At 56.3% G+C, this 16665-nt stretch overlaps 5 protein-coding genes across 5 annotated transcripts; 3 read left to right on the forward strand and 2 right to left on the reverse strand.

Moving 5' to 3' along the window:
• The first annotated feature begins 2 nt into the window (after positions 1–2).
• Positions 3–5404, forward strand: BCV69DRAFT_294657 (nucleic acid-binding protein). Its single transcript, XM_025493877.1, has 2 exons — positions 3–542; positions 632–5404. Exons 1-2 carry the CDS (start codon positions 84–86, stop codon positions 5075–5077), a joined length of 4905 nt encoding a protein of 1634 aa, XP_025346649.1. The 5' UTR covers positions 3–83; the 3' UTR covers positions 5078–5404.
• A 1057-nt stretch (positions 5405–6461) lies between these two features.
• BCV69DRAFT_41358 (MFS general substrate transporter) lies at positions 6462–9076 on the forward strand. The gene is made up of 4 exons (XM_025495261.1): positions 6462–6671; positions 6749–7395; positions 7491–7758; positions 7859–9076. Exons 1-4 carry the CDS (start codon positions 6560–6562, stop codon positions 8878–8880), a joined length of 2049 nt encoding a protein of 682 aa, XP_025346650.1. The 5' UTR covers positions 6462–6559; the 3' UTR covers positions 8881–9076.
• Positions 9077–9541: 465 nt separating this feature from the next.
• Positions 9542–10309, reverse strand: BCV69DRAFT_300316 (ubiquitin related modifier 1; the record flags this gene model as incomplete). Its single annotated transcript, XM_025494445.1, has 3 exons — positions 9542–9659; positions 9762–10067; positions 10245–10309. The coding sequence occupies 3 exons, from the start codon at positions 10307–10309 to the stop codon at positions 9542–9544; spliced, it is 489 nt and encodes a 162-aa protein (XP_025346651.1).
• Positions 10310–10579: 270 nt separating this feature from the next.
• Positions 10580–13951, forward strand: BCV69DRAFT_313745 (WD40 repeat-like protein). The gene is made up of 8 exons (XM_025495056.1): positions 10580–11242; positions 11325–11509; positions 11584–11694; positions 11775–12011; positions 12091–12426; positions 12521–12594; positions 12665–12984; positions 13075–13951. The coding sequence occupies exons 1-8, from the start codon at positions 10888–10890 to the stop codon at positions 13683–13685; spliced, it is 2229 nt and encodes a 742-aa protein (XP_025346652.1). The 5' UTR covers positions 10580–10887; the 3' UTR covers positions 13686–13951.
• Positions 13952–13957: 6 nt separating this feature from the next.
• On the reverse strand, positions 13958–16259 carry BCV69DRAFT_284120 (dihydrolipoamide acetyltransferase). Its single transcript, XM_025492932.1, has 4 exons — positions 16011–16259; positions 14891–15890; positions 14376–14795; positions 13958–14270 (listed from the first exon to the last, which is right to left on the reverse strand). The coding sequence occupies exons 1-4, from the start codon at positions 16117–16119 to the stop codon at positions 14258–14260; spliced, it is 1542 nt and encodes a 513-aa protein (XP_025346653.1). The 5' UTR covers positions 16120–16259; the 3' UTR covers positions 13958–14257.
• Between the last annotated feature and the right edge of the window lie 406 nt (positions 16260–16665).

Below are 16665 nucleotides of genomic sequence, written 5' to 3' on the forward strand. Positions count from 1 at the left end.
CACACGCAGGGTGAGCACCACCACCACCACCTCTTCCTTCCTGACGACCAAGGATATCAACTCCATCACCACCATCATCCATCATGCCTGGCCTGAAGAGGAAGGCACCTTCACAGTCCACTGCGGCTGCGAAGCCATCGCTCTCTGCCACAGCAGCCGCTTCCTCCACCAAGAAGCCCCGCCCTGCCGAGAGCTACGCACCTGCCCCTCCTTCCGCACTGGTAGACTCCCAGGTCGACTTCCCAAGAGGAGGCGGGTCGGGTCTCACCCCCTTCGAACATGCCTCTACCCTGCGCGAGGCTCGAGCTGAAATGGCCTCAGCCAGGAGAGGAGACGGAGACCTCTTTGCTGAAGGATCTACCTCGAAAAAGACACTCAACCCAGAAGAGGAGAAGAAGAGGAGAGAGGACAGGAAGAAGCTCGGCAGAGACAAGCAGAATGCCAAGAAGAAGAAGAGCTTCACATCAAAAGAGGCCGAAGACACCACTACAAAGACGAGGCATCAGAAGGACCACATCCGTATTGAGCATCTCAATTACAAGGTAAGCATATCAGCGCTCCGCCCGACTCTAGCACTAGTCCGTCTCACGCTGACCACTGTCAATCTCTGCCCTTTGCTCCTCACTCACAGCGTCTCGCAACTGGCACTCGCCTGCTATGCTCAGTAGTGGCCGTGCATCCTCTCGCCCTCATCGTCTCTTTGCCCAACCAGCTCGTTGGCCACATTCCCATCACCTCCATCAGCCCGCTCTTCACACAGAAGCTGCATGAGGCTGCCGAGCAGGACTCGGATGATGAGGCCGACGACGGCACGGACGACGACGATAGTGATGTTGGCTCAGTGGGAGGCAGCCAGAAGAAAGCCAAGGCAACCGTTGCCAAGCTTGCCTCTGGCCTCCCAGAGCTATCCGACTGCTACAAGGTGGGACAGTGGGTACGAGCCGCGGTGGTATCGGTCAACTCGTCTGGCCCACGCAAGGCCCCTTCGTCCGCTCAAGAAGCTCATGAGTTCGACAAGGAATCAAGACGAGTAGAGCTGACACTCGCCCCTGAAGCCGTTAATGACGGAGTGGGCGCCGATGATCTTGCTGTAGGCTTCGTCATCTCCGCCGCAATCAAGAGCAAGGAGGATCATGGATTCCTTCTGGACGTAGGCTTGGATGGCATCTCTGGCTTTGCCCCCTTCAAGAATGTGGAGAGCACCTCTTTTTACCCCGGCCAAGTCGTGGATGCGGCTATCACATCTCTTGCTTCTCAAGGCAAGTCATTCACTGCTTCACTCAAAGCGTCAGCTGCTGCGTCTGCCATTCTGGGTCCCCAAGATGCCCCTTCCGCTAGCGCTCTTGTCCCAGGTTGCCAAGTGACAGCGCTCATCACTGCGTCGCTTCCTACTGGTCTCAATGCCAAGCTGTGGGGTATGTTTGATGCTACCATCGACAGCTTCCACTTGCCCGCTCCTCTGCCTGCGGGCAAGGAGATGCACGAAGTGTACAAGGTCGGCAGTAAGATCAAGGCCAGGATTCTCTGGGAGTCGCGCAAGAACGAGATGGGAGGCCTCGTTGCCAGCACTGGGGAGGAAGAGGCCGGACCACGAGCAGTAGCTCTGAGCGCAGCGCCTCACATTCTCTCCCTCTCAGCCCCCAATGCTGGTGACAAGGCTCAGCAATCTCTTTCAGAAGCCTACCCCATTGGAGCCAAGGTGGAAGCCAAGGTCACTCACACGGATTCCGAGTGGGGCCTCACCTGTTCCGTCTCCTCAGCGAACATTCAAGGCTTCACTCACATCTCTCGTGTGTCAGACGACCATGTTGTTAAGCTTCCTTCGAGATCAGGTCCCTTTGCCTTGGGGACCACTCATTCTGCCAGGGTGGTCGGTCACGCGCCCACAGACCGTCTGCTCCTCCTCAGCTTCCAGAAGAGCACGCTGGAGAAGGCCTTCATGCGAGTGAGCGAGGTAGAGGTAGGCTCAAATGTGCGGGCTACGGTCACCCGTATCGGCCCGAATGGCTCTGCCATCTTCCTCGATCTGGGGGGCGCCTTCCCTGGTGTCGTCTTTCCCTTGCATTTTGCAGACGTACCGCTGAAGAAGCCAGAGAAGAAGTACAAGCCTGGAGCAACCGTCAAGGCTCGTGTGCTGAGCGTTGATCCGGCTCGCAATCGTATTGTTCTGACGCTGAAGAAGTCGTTGGTAGCTAGCGAACTGCCTGTCATCTCCTCCATCCAGGACGCCAGAGTTGGCGTTGTCACCCAAGCGACAGTCTCCAAGTTTGTCGAGAACAGGGGCTTGATCGTAGACCTCTTCGGTGGTCTGCGAGCCTTTGTCTCCACCTCGGAAGCTACAGAAGCTCCCCTGGGACCTTCTGCCCCTACTCTGCAGTCTCATTTCTACGAAGGCAAGGTTGTCACAGTGCGCTTAACGCACGTCGATTACGAAGCCAACAAGCTGCTAGCCTCGGTAAAGCAGGCCAGCCCAAGCTATCTGGCCAAGCTGGATGTTTCTGGCGTTCAGCTTGGAGAGAAGGTGACAGGCACGGTCGCAGCTATTCGTGAGGATGTCGCTGTTCTCGAGTTGCAGCCCAGCAAAGTTCGAGGTCTCTTGTCACTCAACATCCTCGCTAAGCGGAGAGAGCAGACCGTTGACGCTCTTCGCGAGCAGCTGGAAGAAGGAGAGACGCTGGACAACCTCATCATCGTTGACAAGCATGCTGAGCGCGGCTTTGTCATCGTCGGAGATGCTCGATCTCAGCAGGCTCGCAAGACCGCCTCTGGTATTGCCGAGCCTTTGCACGTCGGATCGTTGCAGACGGGCACAATTGCTGCAAACTCGGGAGAGCCCAATGTGGCTACCGTCATCTTGGCTGGCGGCTGCCGCGGTCGCCTACATCTGACTGATGCGGCTGATGACTTCGACCAGGCTGCTCTGCCCGCGACGGACGAAAGTGTGCAAGTGTACCTCCTCCGCCTCAGGAATGCAGGCAAGCGAGCAGACGTCATCATCCGTCCTTCCCGCCTGGTGAAGGACAGTAGCGATGCCGTCAAAGACGCCGAGGTAGAGCGTGCCTCGGACCTCAAGGTGGGCGAAAAGCGACGAGGCTTCGTCAAATCGATGTCGCCCGCTGGTCTGTTCGTCGACCTCGGCCGTAATGTTACGGCTCGAGTCCTCATTGCTGAGCTCTTCGACGACTTCGTCAAGGAATGGCAAGGTCGCTTCAAGGTCGGTCAGCTGGTCAGCGGTACCATCACAGCTGTCGATGCAGGTCACTCAAAGGTCGAATTCTCGCTCAAGACTGTACCTGGCTCTTCAAAGAAGAGCAAAGCAGATCGGACGGCTGAGAAGGCTGAAGCCAAGGAGGCCGAGAGGCTCAAGAAGGAGGCTGGTCAGCTTCGTCTGCAGGACCTCGAGAAGGGCATGAAGGTCAATGGCTTTGTTCGAGCCGTACAGGAATACGGAGTCTTTGTGCAGATTGAGGGCAGTCAGATCAGTGGCCTAGCGCACAAGAGTCAATTGAGTGACAATGCCGCTGCTCCTGGGTCGGATCCCACCAAAGCGTTTGGTGTAGGAGACCGGGTCAAGGCCGTCGTGCTGGAAGTCTTTCCCGAGAAGAAGAAGGTCAACTTCGGCCTGAAGCCTTCCTACTTCACTGCCGAAGACTTTGAAGAAGACGACGGAGATGAGAGCGAAGAGGATGATGATCAGCTAGAGGGAGACGAGACGCAAGATCAAGATGAGATTGACGAGGTGATGGGCGACGATGAGAGCGAAGAGGAGGATGAGGAGGATGATGACTCTGAAGCTGAGGGCGACGACAGCGACATCGAAGTCGATGCTGAAGCTCTCCTCAACGGCGACACCGACGACGACTCGGATGGCGATCTTCTTGAGCTGGGGAATGGTGAAGATGATGAGGAGAGTGAGGCCAGTGACGACAGCGACGAGGACGTCGAGATGCGAGAGGTCAGCTCTCCAGCTCAGAACAAGGCGAAGGCCACTCCTTCAGCTCTGCCAGCCCTCGAGCTCGGTGGTGGCTTCAGCTGGTCAGTCCCCGAAGATGACGGCGCTGCTCAAGACTCTGCTTCGGACAGCGACAGCGACAGCGATGATGAGGACGATGTCAAGGCAGCCAAGCGAGCACAGAACAAGGCGGCGCCCAAGGCCAAGCGCGGTCACAATCGCACCATTGAGGAAGACCTAACGGGCAGCCTGGCCAACAAGGCTCCTGAATCCTCTGCGGACTTTGAGCGTATGCTGCTCAGCTCTCCCAACTCATCCTATCTCTGGATTCAGTTCATGTCCTTCCAGCTGCAGCTGTCCGAGGTAGAGCAAGCCCGTGAGGTGGCAAGGCGTGCGCTCAAGGTCATCAACTACCGAGAGGAGACGGAGAAGCTCAATGTCTGGATTGCTCTCCTCAACCTGGAGAACACCTACGGCTCCGACGAGTCCCTCGAGCGCACTTTCAAGGAAGCCAGCCAGATGAACGACGGCAAGACCGTTCACCTGCGTCTGGCATCCATTCTCGAGCAAACGGGCAAGATCGACAAGGCGGCCGAGATGTGGAAGCGCACAGCCAAGAAGTTCGGCTATTCGCACAAGGTCTGGGTGGGTTATGAGCACTTCTATCTGCGCCAGAAGCGCTTCGACGAGGCTCGATCCCTACTGCCACGCGCCCTGCAGAGTCTTGAGAAGCGCAAGCATGTAAAGACGATGGCTGCCTTTGCACTCGGCGAGTTCAAGATGGGCGATGCCGAGCGCGGAAGGACTATCTTTGAGGGCCTGGTGGACAGCTACCCAAAGCGTCTGGACCTCTGGTGGCAGTACATCGATCAAGAAGCCTCATCCAACGCAGGGGACAATGTCCCAGGTGCAAGACTTCTCTTTGAGCGCGCTCTGAATCTCAAGCAGAGCACAAAGAAGGTCAAGAGTATATTGAAGAAGTGGTTGGAGTTTGAGAAGAGAAAAGGAGATGCAAAGGGTGAGGCAGAGGTGCTTGCTAGGGCGAGGAGATTTGTGGAAGAACTCAATGCTGCCAAAGAGGGAGCTGATGACGAGGATGAAGAGGATGAGGAAGACGAGGAGTGAATGCAAAAGAGAACTGTCAAGACTTGCCGAGGCAAGCGTTACTGCATACACAATTTTTTCCAGACTGCTTCTTTTGTCTGCCATTCTGCTTGGTTCGAAGGCTGAAAGTTGCCGTGCGAGCCGAACTCCGGGCGGCCCTAGGCAGGCAGAAATCAGACGGGAGAAAAGCAAGAGAAGCAGAAGCAGGGACAGAGGCAGCAGCAGCAGCAGCAGCAGGAACGAACAAGGAGGGGTTTTTCGGGATGCGGACCGGATGAACTCGGGGCGCCGGGAGAATCTACTTTATTATACGCGAGCAGTCGAAGCGCCAGTACAGGACAGTACAGGATCGTGGCCTGCAGTGTCGCTTCTCCTTACCTCACGTGGAAGCATCACTTTGTTCCTGCTTGTGCTTGTGCTTGAGGCAGGGTGTAACAATCCAGGTTCAGGAATACCGGACGGGTGTTTTCGCGGTTGAGCCCTTGGGCCTTGGTTGCTGCTTTGGTCGAATTCGGCAAATGTCAATCCGAGCTTCTTTGGGCGCTGCAATGCAGTACGTGAGAGGGGAGAAGGAGACGGGAGCAATCATTGGCAATTCTACACTCCTAGAGCGGCTCTTCTCGTCTTGGCAAAGTCGGAGGAGGAAGCCTCAGCCCACGCAGCGCTGCGAATTCGGATGTGCCTGGGAGCTTCCGAGTGTGCGTGCGCCTATCTGATTTCTTGGATATCACGCGCAAGGAGGTGCAGGCGGCCAAGGCGGGCAGTAGAGCACAAGAGCAGAGGAGCTGCAGACGCGGGCCAGGCGGGGTGAGAACCAGGAGCGGGGACCCTTGTAGTGGCCGCGCCTTCGCTCAAGGGCATCTCTCCCCGACGCTCCCCGCAGAAAGCAAGGAAGATCTTGACCTCGGCATTGGCCCGACGATTCTGATGCAAGCGAAAGGAGTAGGCGCTGCTGCTCCCAAAGGTGGAAGCGAGTTGCCGTTGAGGACTCTGCGGGTTTGCCACGGGCGGGAGGCCAAGACCTCCTAGGCAAGGCTCCACCCGGGTTTCAGGGCAGCGCAGGGGGAAAAAGTGGCCGGTTACATGCGCAGCCCCGTATGCCTTGACCCTCCTTGCACGCCCTGTCAGCTACCACCAGAGCTTCAGAAGGCACAAGGACAGCTGTCACCATGACCGACAAAGTGGCACCTCGGGAGCGCTTTCTGCTTCCCAGGGCTGACCTGCAACCACCCTGTCTCATCTGCTCCCCTTCCCTGACCCCCTCTCTTGCAAAACTTTTTTTCTTCTTCATGGGCGTCGGAGTCTGATAGATTAGGGCAATCAGATACGTCGTCAGCCGGCGTCCTTCCTCCTTAAAGGCCCGAGGGGCAGTGCGTCCGTTTGCTGTTAGGCCCCGTTCACGTCCAATCTCACCCTTCTCCCTCAACCATTCATCTTTTCCCTGGCCCTCACCCCGGCCCCGTCCCCCCTTGATCAACTCCCCGCTCACCTATCGTTTCCGAGATGGTTCGTTTCTTCTCGGCTGCTGCACGACGGCAGAGCGAGCCCGCGTCGGACGAATCGTCCGTCAGCGGCACCGCGCACTCGCAAGCTGCCAATGTCACAAACAAGAGTGGTGAGTATGCTCATGCGAATGCATTCCGTAGAGTCCCCTTGCTGATACATTCGACCTGCTTGCACGACTCCCCACAGACCTTGAAAGCCCACATGAAGACGGCAAGCCTCTCGGCGAAGCTGAGGAGGTGGAGCGACAGCACGCAGAGGGACAGCAAGTCGGTGTCTCGCGGGTCGAAGCCATGAACAGGGTCTTTGGTCCTCGATCCATCCCCTTCATCTCCCTCGTCGTCACGCTAGCTGCACTCTGTTGTGCCGTTACACTGGAAGGCTCCACCATCAGCGCTTTCCAGACCATCGTCGTATCCCTCTACAACAACCATGCAGGTCTCTTGGCCGTCATCTCCATTGCAACCTCGGTCATCAATGCCGTATCCAAGCCCTTCATCTCAAAAATCTGTGACATTTCCTCCCGTCACATGGCCTACATCGTCACCCTCGTTGCGTTCCTGCTAGGCTTCATCATCATTGCAGGAGGTCACACTGCTACCGGATATGCCGTTGGCTCTGTCATCGCCGAGGTCGGTGAGGCTGGTCTGGACCTCGTCTGCAACATCCTCGTCGCCGATATGACCAATCTCCAGTGGAGAGGATTTGCTACTGCACTAGTCGACTCGCCATACATCGTCTTCGCCTGGGTCGGAGCCAATATCTCCGGTGACATTCTTGGCGATAATGCTGCAACCACTGGACAGTGGCGATGGGGCTATGGAATGTTCTGCATCGTGAGTATACGCCTTGTAATGATGTTTAGGCAAATCTAGTGATATTGTGGTGCTCATGCCAATTCAACTGGACTTTCCATCCATCACCACTACAGATCATGCCAGCCTTCACCATTCCCCTCATCATCGTGCTCTACCTTGCCGGCAAGAAGGCCGCTAAAGCCGGCGAGCTCTCCCTGAACACCTCTTCTTACGGCGCTCGAGTAGCTGCCGGTCAGGCAGAGGCCAAGAGTTACTTGACGCTGCTGAAGGAATTCGCTATTCATGCCGATCTTGCTGGGCTCCTGCTTCTGGCATTCGCCTGGTCCCTTCTGCTACTGCCCTTCGGTCTGCGTACTTCTGCTTCGGGTGGCTTCCACAATCGTGAGTGGTGCAGCGCTAGCAGCTGCATACAGTGCGACGATTCCCGAATCGGTACTAGTGCTGATCTTTCTTTGGTCGCCCTATTCCACTCTCCTAACAGCCTCCCTCATTGCCATGTTCGTCGTGGGCGGTGTCCTGCTGATTGCATTCGGCTTCTTTGAGGTCTATGTCGCACCAATCCCCTTGATGCCCCGACGTCTAATTCGCAACAAGGTTTTCTGGCTAGGAGTAATCATCGACGTCTTCTACTTTGCCTCTGGCAACCTGCGCTCCCTCTACTTTGGCTCTTACACTCTTATTCTGAAGGACTGGACACTCACCGAATGGGGTTACTTTAGCAACGTCTCCACTGTCACCCTCTGCGTCGGTGGTTTGTTCAACGGTCTCATCCTCCGCTATACTCACCGCTACAAGATGCTGCAAATCTTTGGACTCTGTGTCAGGATCCTCGCCATGGGTCTCACCTATTGGGCACGAGGCGAAAATGCCAGCTACGGTGTCCTAGTATGGACCCAGCTGCTCAATGCCTACGGAGGTTCGTGCTCCGTCGTCGGTACCCGTGTGGCCACTCAAGCTTCGGTCCCGCACCAGGACCTAGCGACCATCATTGCTCTCCTCGCCCTCTACACCCGACTGGGAGGCGCCATCGGCTCTGCTGTCGCCGCCGTCGTCTGGTCTGGCCGCATGCCTGGCGAGCTTCTCAAGCAAGGTCTGACCGCCGCAGAGGCAAAGAGCATCTACGCCAAGCTCACCCTCGTCAAGGCCTACCCCCTGGACGACCGTCGTCGCCAAGCCGCCATCCGAGCCGCGGGCAACACTCTCGAACCCATCTTCCTCGCTGCTCTCATCCTCAGCTGTGTCCCCCTGCTAGCAGCCGTATACATGCCCAATTGGCGTCTGGACAAGAGACACAACAAGGCTGAGAGGACCGACATTGCTGGACGCTACGTTGAGCATTCGGCTGATGCAGATGCCGTAGAGTATCGACCGGAGAGAGAGGCCGTCTTTGCAAAGGATTCACTCAAGCCTGGACAGATTGATCGCGAGAGTGGCAATGTCGCTAGCAGCAGCGGAAGCGGGAGCAAGACTACGGGTGGCCAGGCCGAGCAGAATCAGGCTTAACTCGTTGGCTGCTGATACTCCACCGGCCACGGTCACTGTCACGACCTCCCCTGATCATCTCCATGCGCAACCTATTCACCTCTTCTGGTCCTAGACTTTACCCTTTACGCTTCACGCATAGATCAAAATGAATGAATGAATGAGTTCTCAGAGATCTCGTTCTGGTAGTGAGATGATGTGTATAGCTTGCCTTCCTTCCTTCGACTCGCCCCTTCTCTTGCTCGTCGTAGTGACTTCACTTGGCTGGATCGCGCTGAGGAATCCACCTGCCTTCTCGTGGGCTCTGTTATCCAACTCGGAGGCCATTCTGACCAGACTGGGCTCATACTTCACTTTGCTGGCATAGTCTGCCGTAGAAATTGGAAAGGGGACACGCATGCACGTGTGTGTACCTACGTAAAGCCGTGGCTACGCTTCTCGCCTTCTCGGTGAAAGCAGGACGTCCCATGGATAGCAGAGCTGGTCCAGCAGTTGATCATGCTGGCCAAGTGGCTCATCTCTGTGTTCTTCTTCCTGACCCGCCCCGCCATCCCCGGAAACTTCCCCTCTTCTCCCAGGACCGACAATCTATTGCACTCGAGTTGGTATCCTCTATTCCCGACCTGGTCCGGGTCTGTCTGAGGTGACCAGTATACAGACATGCGCTCCATCCCCCTCAGTCCTACCCGCCATGCAAAGTGGAGATAAAGCAGACCTCATCGCCATCTTGCAGCTGGTAGTCCAGCTCCCCTTCGAGTTCCCAGTCTGCATCGTTGATCAGTACGAGGATACCTGGTCGGCTATTGCATCGCAAAGCGTCGGGATGAGGGAGAGACAAGGGTCCGTGATGAGCGATTGGGAAATGCGTCTGTTGTTGTGATGTTGAGCATTCTGTAACTCACATTCCTTGTCCATCCGAATCAATGAAGAGCTCTGCGCGCTCTACGATCATCTCTTCCTTTATGTACCGCACAAGGGAGCGCATATCTGCAGGCCTGCCTTGTCCGTCTTGCCCTGCTCCTCCTCCTGCTTCCGCTGCTGTCCCATCTACAGCCGCTATTTTCTCGGAGTGGGATGTGGTAGGAGCGGTTATGCTTGGTGAGGGGACTTTTCCGCTGCTGTTGCTAGAGGAGGAGGAGACGCGGGCGGGGAGCTGTATGGTGTGTGACTTTGCTCGTGGAGGAGCTAGGAGCAGCTCTGTGCCGCCGCTGAGAAAAGGGAAGAGGAAAGGCGAAGAGGCATATGAGCATGACTCTTTCCAGATGAGCTCTGGGGCAATCAAGAAGGCGAAGTAGTCGCAGCAACGCCTGAAGGACACTTGTCGCTTGCGGTTCGACTGGCCTAGTTATGCCATGCCATTGTTTCAGCTGCGCTGCGATGCTCACCCGAATTCGAGCTTGATGGTTAGGGCAGCTGCTGCGGAAGAGGACGAGGATGGAGCTCCGTTCATGACTGTATGCTCTGCTCTGCTCCAAAGTGCTCTGTAGTCGATGTTAGATTGAAAATGTACGACGTCGTCTTGGCTGGGACACGGAACGGAGCCTTGGGCTTTGGAAAAATGCCTGGAGTGTGTGCTTTGCGGAAAGAGGCAGAGGTGAATGGCAGCTGCGCGGGGGGGAGACCGAGGGTGGGTGGTGCCCTGTGCGTGGGCCGAGGCTGCATGAGCCAAGCAACCAAAGGGCGTCTGAGGCCGAATGGCCCGACGCACCCTGGCTGACCACTTCCAGCTTCACTCACCCAGACGCCGTGGATCCACGTCGTACGTACGACTCTTTGTCATTCCCAGCCATCTCATCACGCCCGTCATACTCGAGCAGATCAGTGCTACCTGCACCTGTCCTCGACTACCTCAGCTGCCACTGCCATCAAAGCTCGCACACTCGAGCTCACCCACCTCCACTCGAAGCACCTTCACCCCTGCGTCCGCCACCTTTCTGGTTCCTAAGGCAATTCTCAGAGAGGGCACTTGCTCTCGCCTACCTCAGGCGCCGGCATATACACCAATCCACTACATAGGCAGCAGCTATCATGGAGCCACGCGAGCCACTCTGGCAAGAGGTGTCCGAGGACTCTGACTCTTCAGAGAACCGCTTGGCAATGGCAGATGCACTGGAAGAGCTGGCGGAACAGGTGGAAGCCCAAGATAGACCCATGTTCGACCTCGACGATGATGATGATGATGACGATGATGATGACGAATACGAGGATATAGAAGACCTTGAAGAAGAGGAGTACGAAGACGATGATGATGATGAAGAGCTTGATGCAGAGGAGATCATGCAAGAGATTGATCTAGACGATGATGACGAGGGGCTGGGTGGATCAGGGGACGAGGAGGACGAGGACGAGGATGAAGGAGAAGGCGTACAGGCGTCATTGGCAGGTGAGTCAGGGTGTGGCTGGGGAAGCAGATTGCATGCTTGAGCTCACCACGGTCACCTTACATCTTTCCTCACCCCTCCCAGACATCATCACAGCAGCGCTCTCGTCAAACGATGAGAATGCAGCAGAGGGCGACAGCCAACAAGCTCGACTATCGCGGATCATTCGATCCATGGGTTTGACTGGCATCCGTCAATTGCTCGCACAGGGAGGTCTCACACTACGGACACAGGCCGCCGATGATGAGGACGAGGATGATGAGGACCATGTGAGTCCAGGCAGAGGGAGGGCAGGCCACAAAACCCCTTATTCTCACACGTACTGACTTCGCCCATCTCACAGTGGTATGGCACTGGCACGACGCACAGAGCAGGCATGGCTGACTTCTGGGACCCGGTCAAGGAGCCAGTCCAGGCTGGGCAGGAGCTGCATCTTGGTGGCGAGTTCGGCAAAGTGAGTTCGCCTAGCAGACGACTGCACGCTGCCTGTCTAGGTCTGAAATCTTCGCCTCTTTCCTCGCGCCAACTCTCCAGACACCGAAAAGGCCCTTTGGCAGTCCTCCTTCGGCCTTTGACCCAGGCCGTAATCTTGTCGACAGGATATCACAGAGAAGGACATCCCTCCATCGCATAGCCAAGACAGAGATGGACGATATCGTACCCAATTCTACCGGAACAGAAGTGGCTCGTTATCCTGCGAGAGTGTATTGTGGACAGTACTCGGAAGACTCTTCGTTCTTCTATACATGCTCGCAAGACTTCAAAGTACATGTGAGTAAGGCTTGGGCGTCCTGGTGACTCTCGCATACGGCTCTTCGAGCTCACTCATGATTCTTCCCACCTCGCGCAGATGTACGATACTACCGCCGCCTCGTCGCGCCGTGTGCTTGAGATGCGAGAAAGGCCGGAAATGCGCCGAAGTCGCTACTACCACTCGTATGGCACTACTCAGTACACGTCTCTCAAACCAATCAAGACCATCCAGGGCAGAATGGGCAACTGGACCATTACCGACGCCAATCTCTCGCCAGACAACCAATGGATGATCTACTCGTCCATTACGCCCACAGTGCATCTTGTGTCTACAAGAGCAGAAGCCCAAGGCGGTCAAGATCTGAGTGACAAGCAAGTCGCACTGGACTTTGGCAGCGGGGACGACGACGGAGGGGTGAGATATCGTAGCGGGGTGAGAGAGATGCAGCCATGTAGCAAAGGGCGCAGAACCTGAGTGTGTTGCTGACCGTTCCGCCCCTCTCTTTGTCATGCCTGCTTCCCCACAGATCTGGTCAATCAGGTTCTCAGGAGACTCGAGGGAGATTGTAGCCGGAGCTCACTTTGGTGACATTTACGTCTAGTAAGTAAGAAGCAGAGAAAAGCGCAGGTGAAAGACGTAGCTCATAGTGACCTGTCTGTTCCGTCTGTAGCGACATCGAGGCACGTCGGCGAGTCCTCAGGGTCTCAGGCCACAGCGACGATGTCAATGGTGTAGCCTTTGCCGACTCTGCCTCTTCCAACGTGCTTATCTCCGGTTCAGACGACTCCTATGTCAAAGTCTGGGATCGTCGCTCCTTGTCTGGTGGTAAGCCAGCAGGAGTCTTGCCGGGCCACACGGAGGGGATCACCTACGTTGCGCCAAAGGGGGATGGAAGGTACTGCATCTCCAATGGAAAGGACCAATCGCTGAAGCTGTGGGATCTGCGCAACATGAGGAGCTCGACAGAGTTCGAGTCAATGAGGAGAAGAGGTGAGTAGTCGGCATTCTCTAGCTGCCCATCCTCGTCACAGTCAAATCATCTAAACTCAGCAACCTCCCTCCCCTCCCTCTCACCTCCAGATTACGGCCTCCGCAATTGGGACTACCGTAACATGTACTACCGCAAACCCCGCTTCGACTCTCATCCAGAGGACTGCTCCGTGATGACCTATCGTGGGCACGCCGTCCTCAAGACTCTTATCCGTTGTCACTTTTCCCCCTCTGCCACAACGGGACAAAAGTACATCTATTCGGGAAGCGCAGATGGACGTATTCATATCTGGTCCTTGGATGGAAAAGTGGTAAAGGTCCTCGATAGGAGTAAAGCCAGGGGACTATTTGAGAGTGCGGATCAGGCGGCAGATCCAAGTGCACCCGAGTGGACTTCGGCCGAGGATACAGCTGCTGCAACGACTGCTGGCGCTTCGGAAGGCACACCACGTCGAGCGGGTCTACGAGCTCGTCCTGCCACCACTACCTCCTCCGGCGGTGGTGGTGGTGGAGGAGGATATGCAACTACAGTTCGTGACGTCTCTTGGCATTCTTCAGAGGCGTCCATCATGAGTACTGCTTGGGATGGAAGTGATGGACAAAGTGGAAGTATTGCCAAACACGAGTGGAAACCCTTTGGAAAGGGGACGAGCTTGGAGGATGCTTTTGCCAGGCAGAGGGAGGAGGGGGAGGAGGTGTAAGGAGTGCAAGGAAAGGAGTGAGAAGGAGGGAGGCAGAGGACGCTCGTCTCGGTCTTTTCGATTTGTAAGGCGTATAGCTGTTGCTGCTCCAAGATTCAAGCACGCTCGCCTGTCCTGTCCTGTCCTGTCCTGTCCTGTCCTGTCCTGTCCTGTCCTGTCCTGTACAAACAATTCTACAATTCAAGCCAGCCCGCCCCACGCCGCAAGAGCAGAGCAGAGCAGAGCAAGACGATGGTTTGTTGTCAATGGTGATATTCAATGTTTACTTTTTCTTTTTTTCGATTCAAAAGAAAGATCAAAAACAAGTTGTGAGGGGACAAAAAAAGGGAGACTCTGCAGCCCTCGTCTCCCCTTCTTTCTCCTCTTTGTCCGCTGCGTACCGCTCTGTACCGCTCCCGCTCCATCTTCTCTACTTCTGCTTCCCTACTCCAGCTCTTGCTCTGGCTCCTGCTCCAGCTCAGACTCTTGCTCCAGTAGATGATTCAAATGCAAGGACGCTTCTCGCCCTCTTATGCGGAAACGTTTTGCGCGGCGCCATGCCTATGGAGCGTTCGATCTCATGCTGTGCTCATCTAGAGCATGAAGCTAGTTCGGGCAAAGGATAAAAAGAAAAGAAAGTCATAAGCGTCAGTCTCGCGTGTCCGCATACTCCACCAGCACAATCTCCTCTCAGCTCGCACTCGCACTCACCTCAGCGGGTTCTCCAAAGCCCTCTTGAGTGCATCACACCACTTTGCTCCTGTAGCCCCATCCACAACACGGTGGTCAAAGGAAGCCGTTGCGCTCATGACCTGTGCTGTCCTGAAACCCTTTTCACTCTCTACATCGGGTACAAGCACAGATCGAGTGGTTCCAATGGCCAAGATGGCCGCCTGAGGTGGGTTGATGATCGCAGAGAACCAAGTAGTGCCGAACATGCCCATGTTGGAAATGGTGAAAGAGCCGCCTTGGTACTGCTCGGACTTGAGCTTGCCGTCGCGCGCTAGGCGGGCAAGGGACTTGGTCTCCGAGGAGATCTCGGTCAGACCGCGGTGGCCAACGTCGCGGACGATGGGGGTGATGAGACCAGTGGGGGTGGAGACGGCAATGGAGATGTCCGATGCGTTGAACCTGGTGCACGCAAAGCGATGTGGGAGGAAAATATGTCAGCATGCTCTTCTTTTTCCTCCCTTCCCGCTCGCTCGGGCCACTACCGCCGCACTCACTGCCTGATGCTGTCTCCCATCCAACCAGCACGAACGTCCGGCACCTCATCCAGCGCGACACCAACAGCCTTGGTGATAAAGTCTCCCACGGACAGCTTTGCCTCCTTTGCCTTCTTTGGGTCATCCTTGAACCTCTTTGCCGAGGCGTCATTGAAGACCTGCCTCAGCCTCAGGACCTTGTCCATCTCAATGTCAATCGAGACGTAGTAGTGAGGGATGGTGCTCTTGCTCTCGGTCAGACGAGAAGCAATGACCTTTCTCATGCCAGACACGGGCACGTCGGTGTAAGGAGTGGAAGAGGGAGCAGCAGAGGGAGCGGCTGCCGATGCAGGGGCGGCCTGGCCAGACGAGGCGGAGGGGGAAGGAGCCGAGGTAGAGGGGGATGCTGCTTGTTGCGATGGCTTGTAGTTCTCCACGTCGACCTTGATGATTCGGCCGTTGGGTCCGCTACCCTTGATGTCGCCCAGAGGAATGCCTTTTTCACCAGCGATCTTTCGGGCAATGGGAGAGGCAAAGATGCGCTCGCCCTCTTTCCTCGAGGGAGCCTGCGACGAGGAAGACGAAGACTCCTGCTTGGGCTCCTCCTGCTGAGGCTTGCTCTCCTTCTCCTCACTCTTCTGCTCTGGCTCATTGTCACGCTTCTCCTCCTTGGGGTTGGAAGCGTCCTTTCCGGTGTTGCCTCCCTCGTTTTCGGCCTCGGCGGCGAGCTTGTCAGCACCAGAGATGTCATCTCCCTCCTCACCAATGATGGCAATGACCTTTGCGACGGGAACGTTCTTGCTTCCGTCACCAACGATGATCTTGGCCATGACACCGTCATCTTGAGCCTCTACATCCATGGTAGCCTTGTCAGTCTCGATTTCCAGAAGAACGTCGCCAGAGGAGAAGGTCTCTCCCTCCTTCTTCTTCCACTGGGCGATTCCTCCCTCGGTCATGGTGGGGGACATGGCTGGCATGGTGAACTTTTGCAGGGCGAGGGAAGCGGGCGAGGCGTGCAGGTCTGAGGAAGGGGAAAGGGAGAGTGGGGGGGGCGAGAAGGTCAGGGAGCAAGGTCAGCCGTGGAAGTTCGTCAAGGCGAGTGAGGCGTGGATCGGCCCTGGTGGCATGTTACAACACTTACTTCTCCTGAGCACTGCGCTCCTCATCAGAGGTGCGGCGGCGGCGACCTTTGTAGAAGCAGTCGCGCCGGACGAGGAAGCAACCCTTCCCATTCGGAGGAAGGAAGACATGGCGGGCGGGAAGAGGGGAGGCGGGAAGTGGTAGAAAGGGTATGTATGAAGGGTATGCGATAGGAAGACCAGATGGAATAAGCACACACGCTACACTCGAGTGTGTGGTGATTTCTGGTAACAGGAGGAGAGAAGGGGGGGTGATACGTGCGTACAGGAAGAAGGAGTGGGTAGGGGAAGGGTGAGCGACGACGGGAGGAACAGCCAATCTCTCGTGTGTGTGTCTAGGCTGAACAACTACTTTGGCCCTTTGACTGCTGCTGCTGCTGCCTGCTTTGCTTCGCTTCCTCTCTCCGCCCCGCCCCGACGTCTGGCCCTCTGCCTTCCCCTTTCCGCCCCGCGCCAGGCCCGCCTTTTGGGGCCAAGGCCACTTCTAGTTGGGCGCCGGGCGGAGAGTCAATGGGCAGCAAAAACCAACTCCTCGAACCCAACAAGTCTCCGTTGCCTGTCCCGCTCCGACCCGACGCACAGAAGCAGACGCACACACGCAGACACGCAGACACAGCAGGGAAAGCAAGGTGGGAGGATGGTGTGTGTTGTATTTTA

Source organism: Pseudomicrostroma glucosiphilum, assembly GCF_003144135.1.
Source record: "Pseudomicrostroma glucosiphilum strain MCA 4718 unplaced genomic scaffold BCV69scaffold_11, whole genome shotgun sequence".
NCBI lineage: Eukaryota > Fungi > Basidiomycota > Exobasidiomycetes > Microstromatales > Microstromataceae > Microstroma > Microstroma glucosiphilum.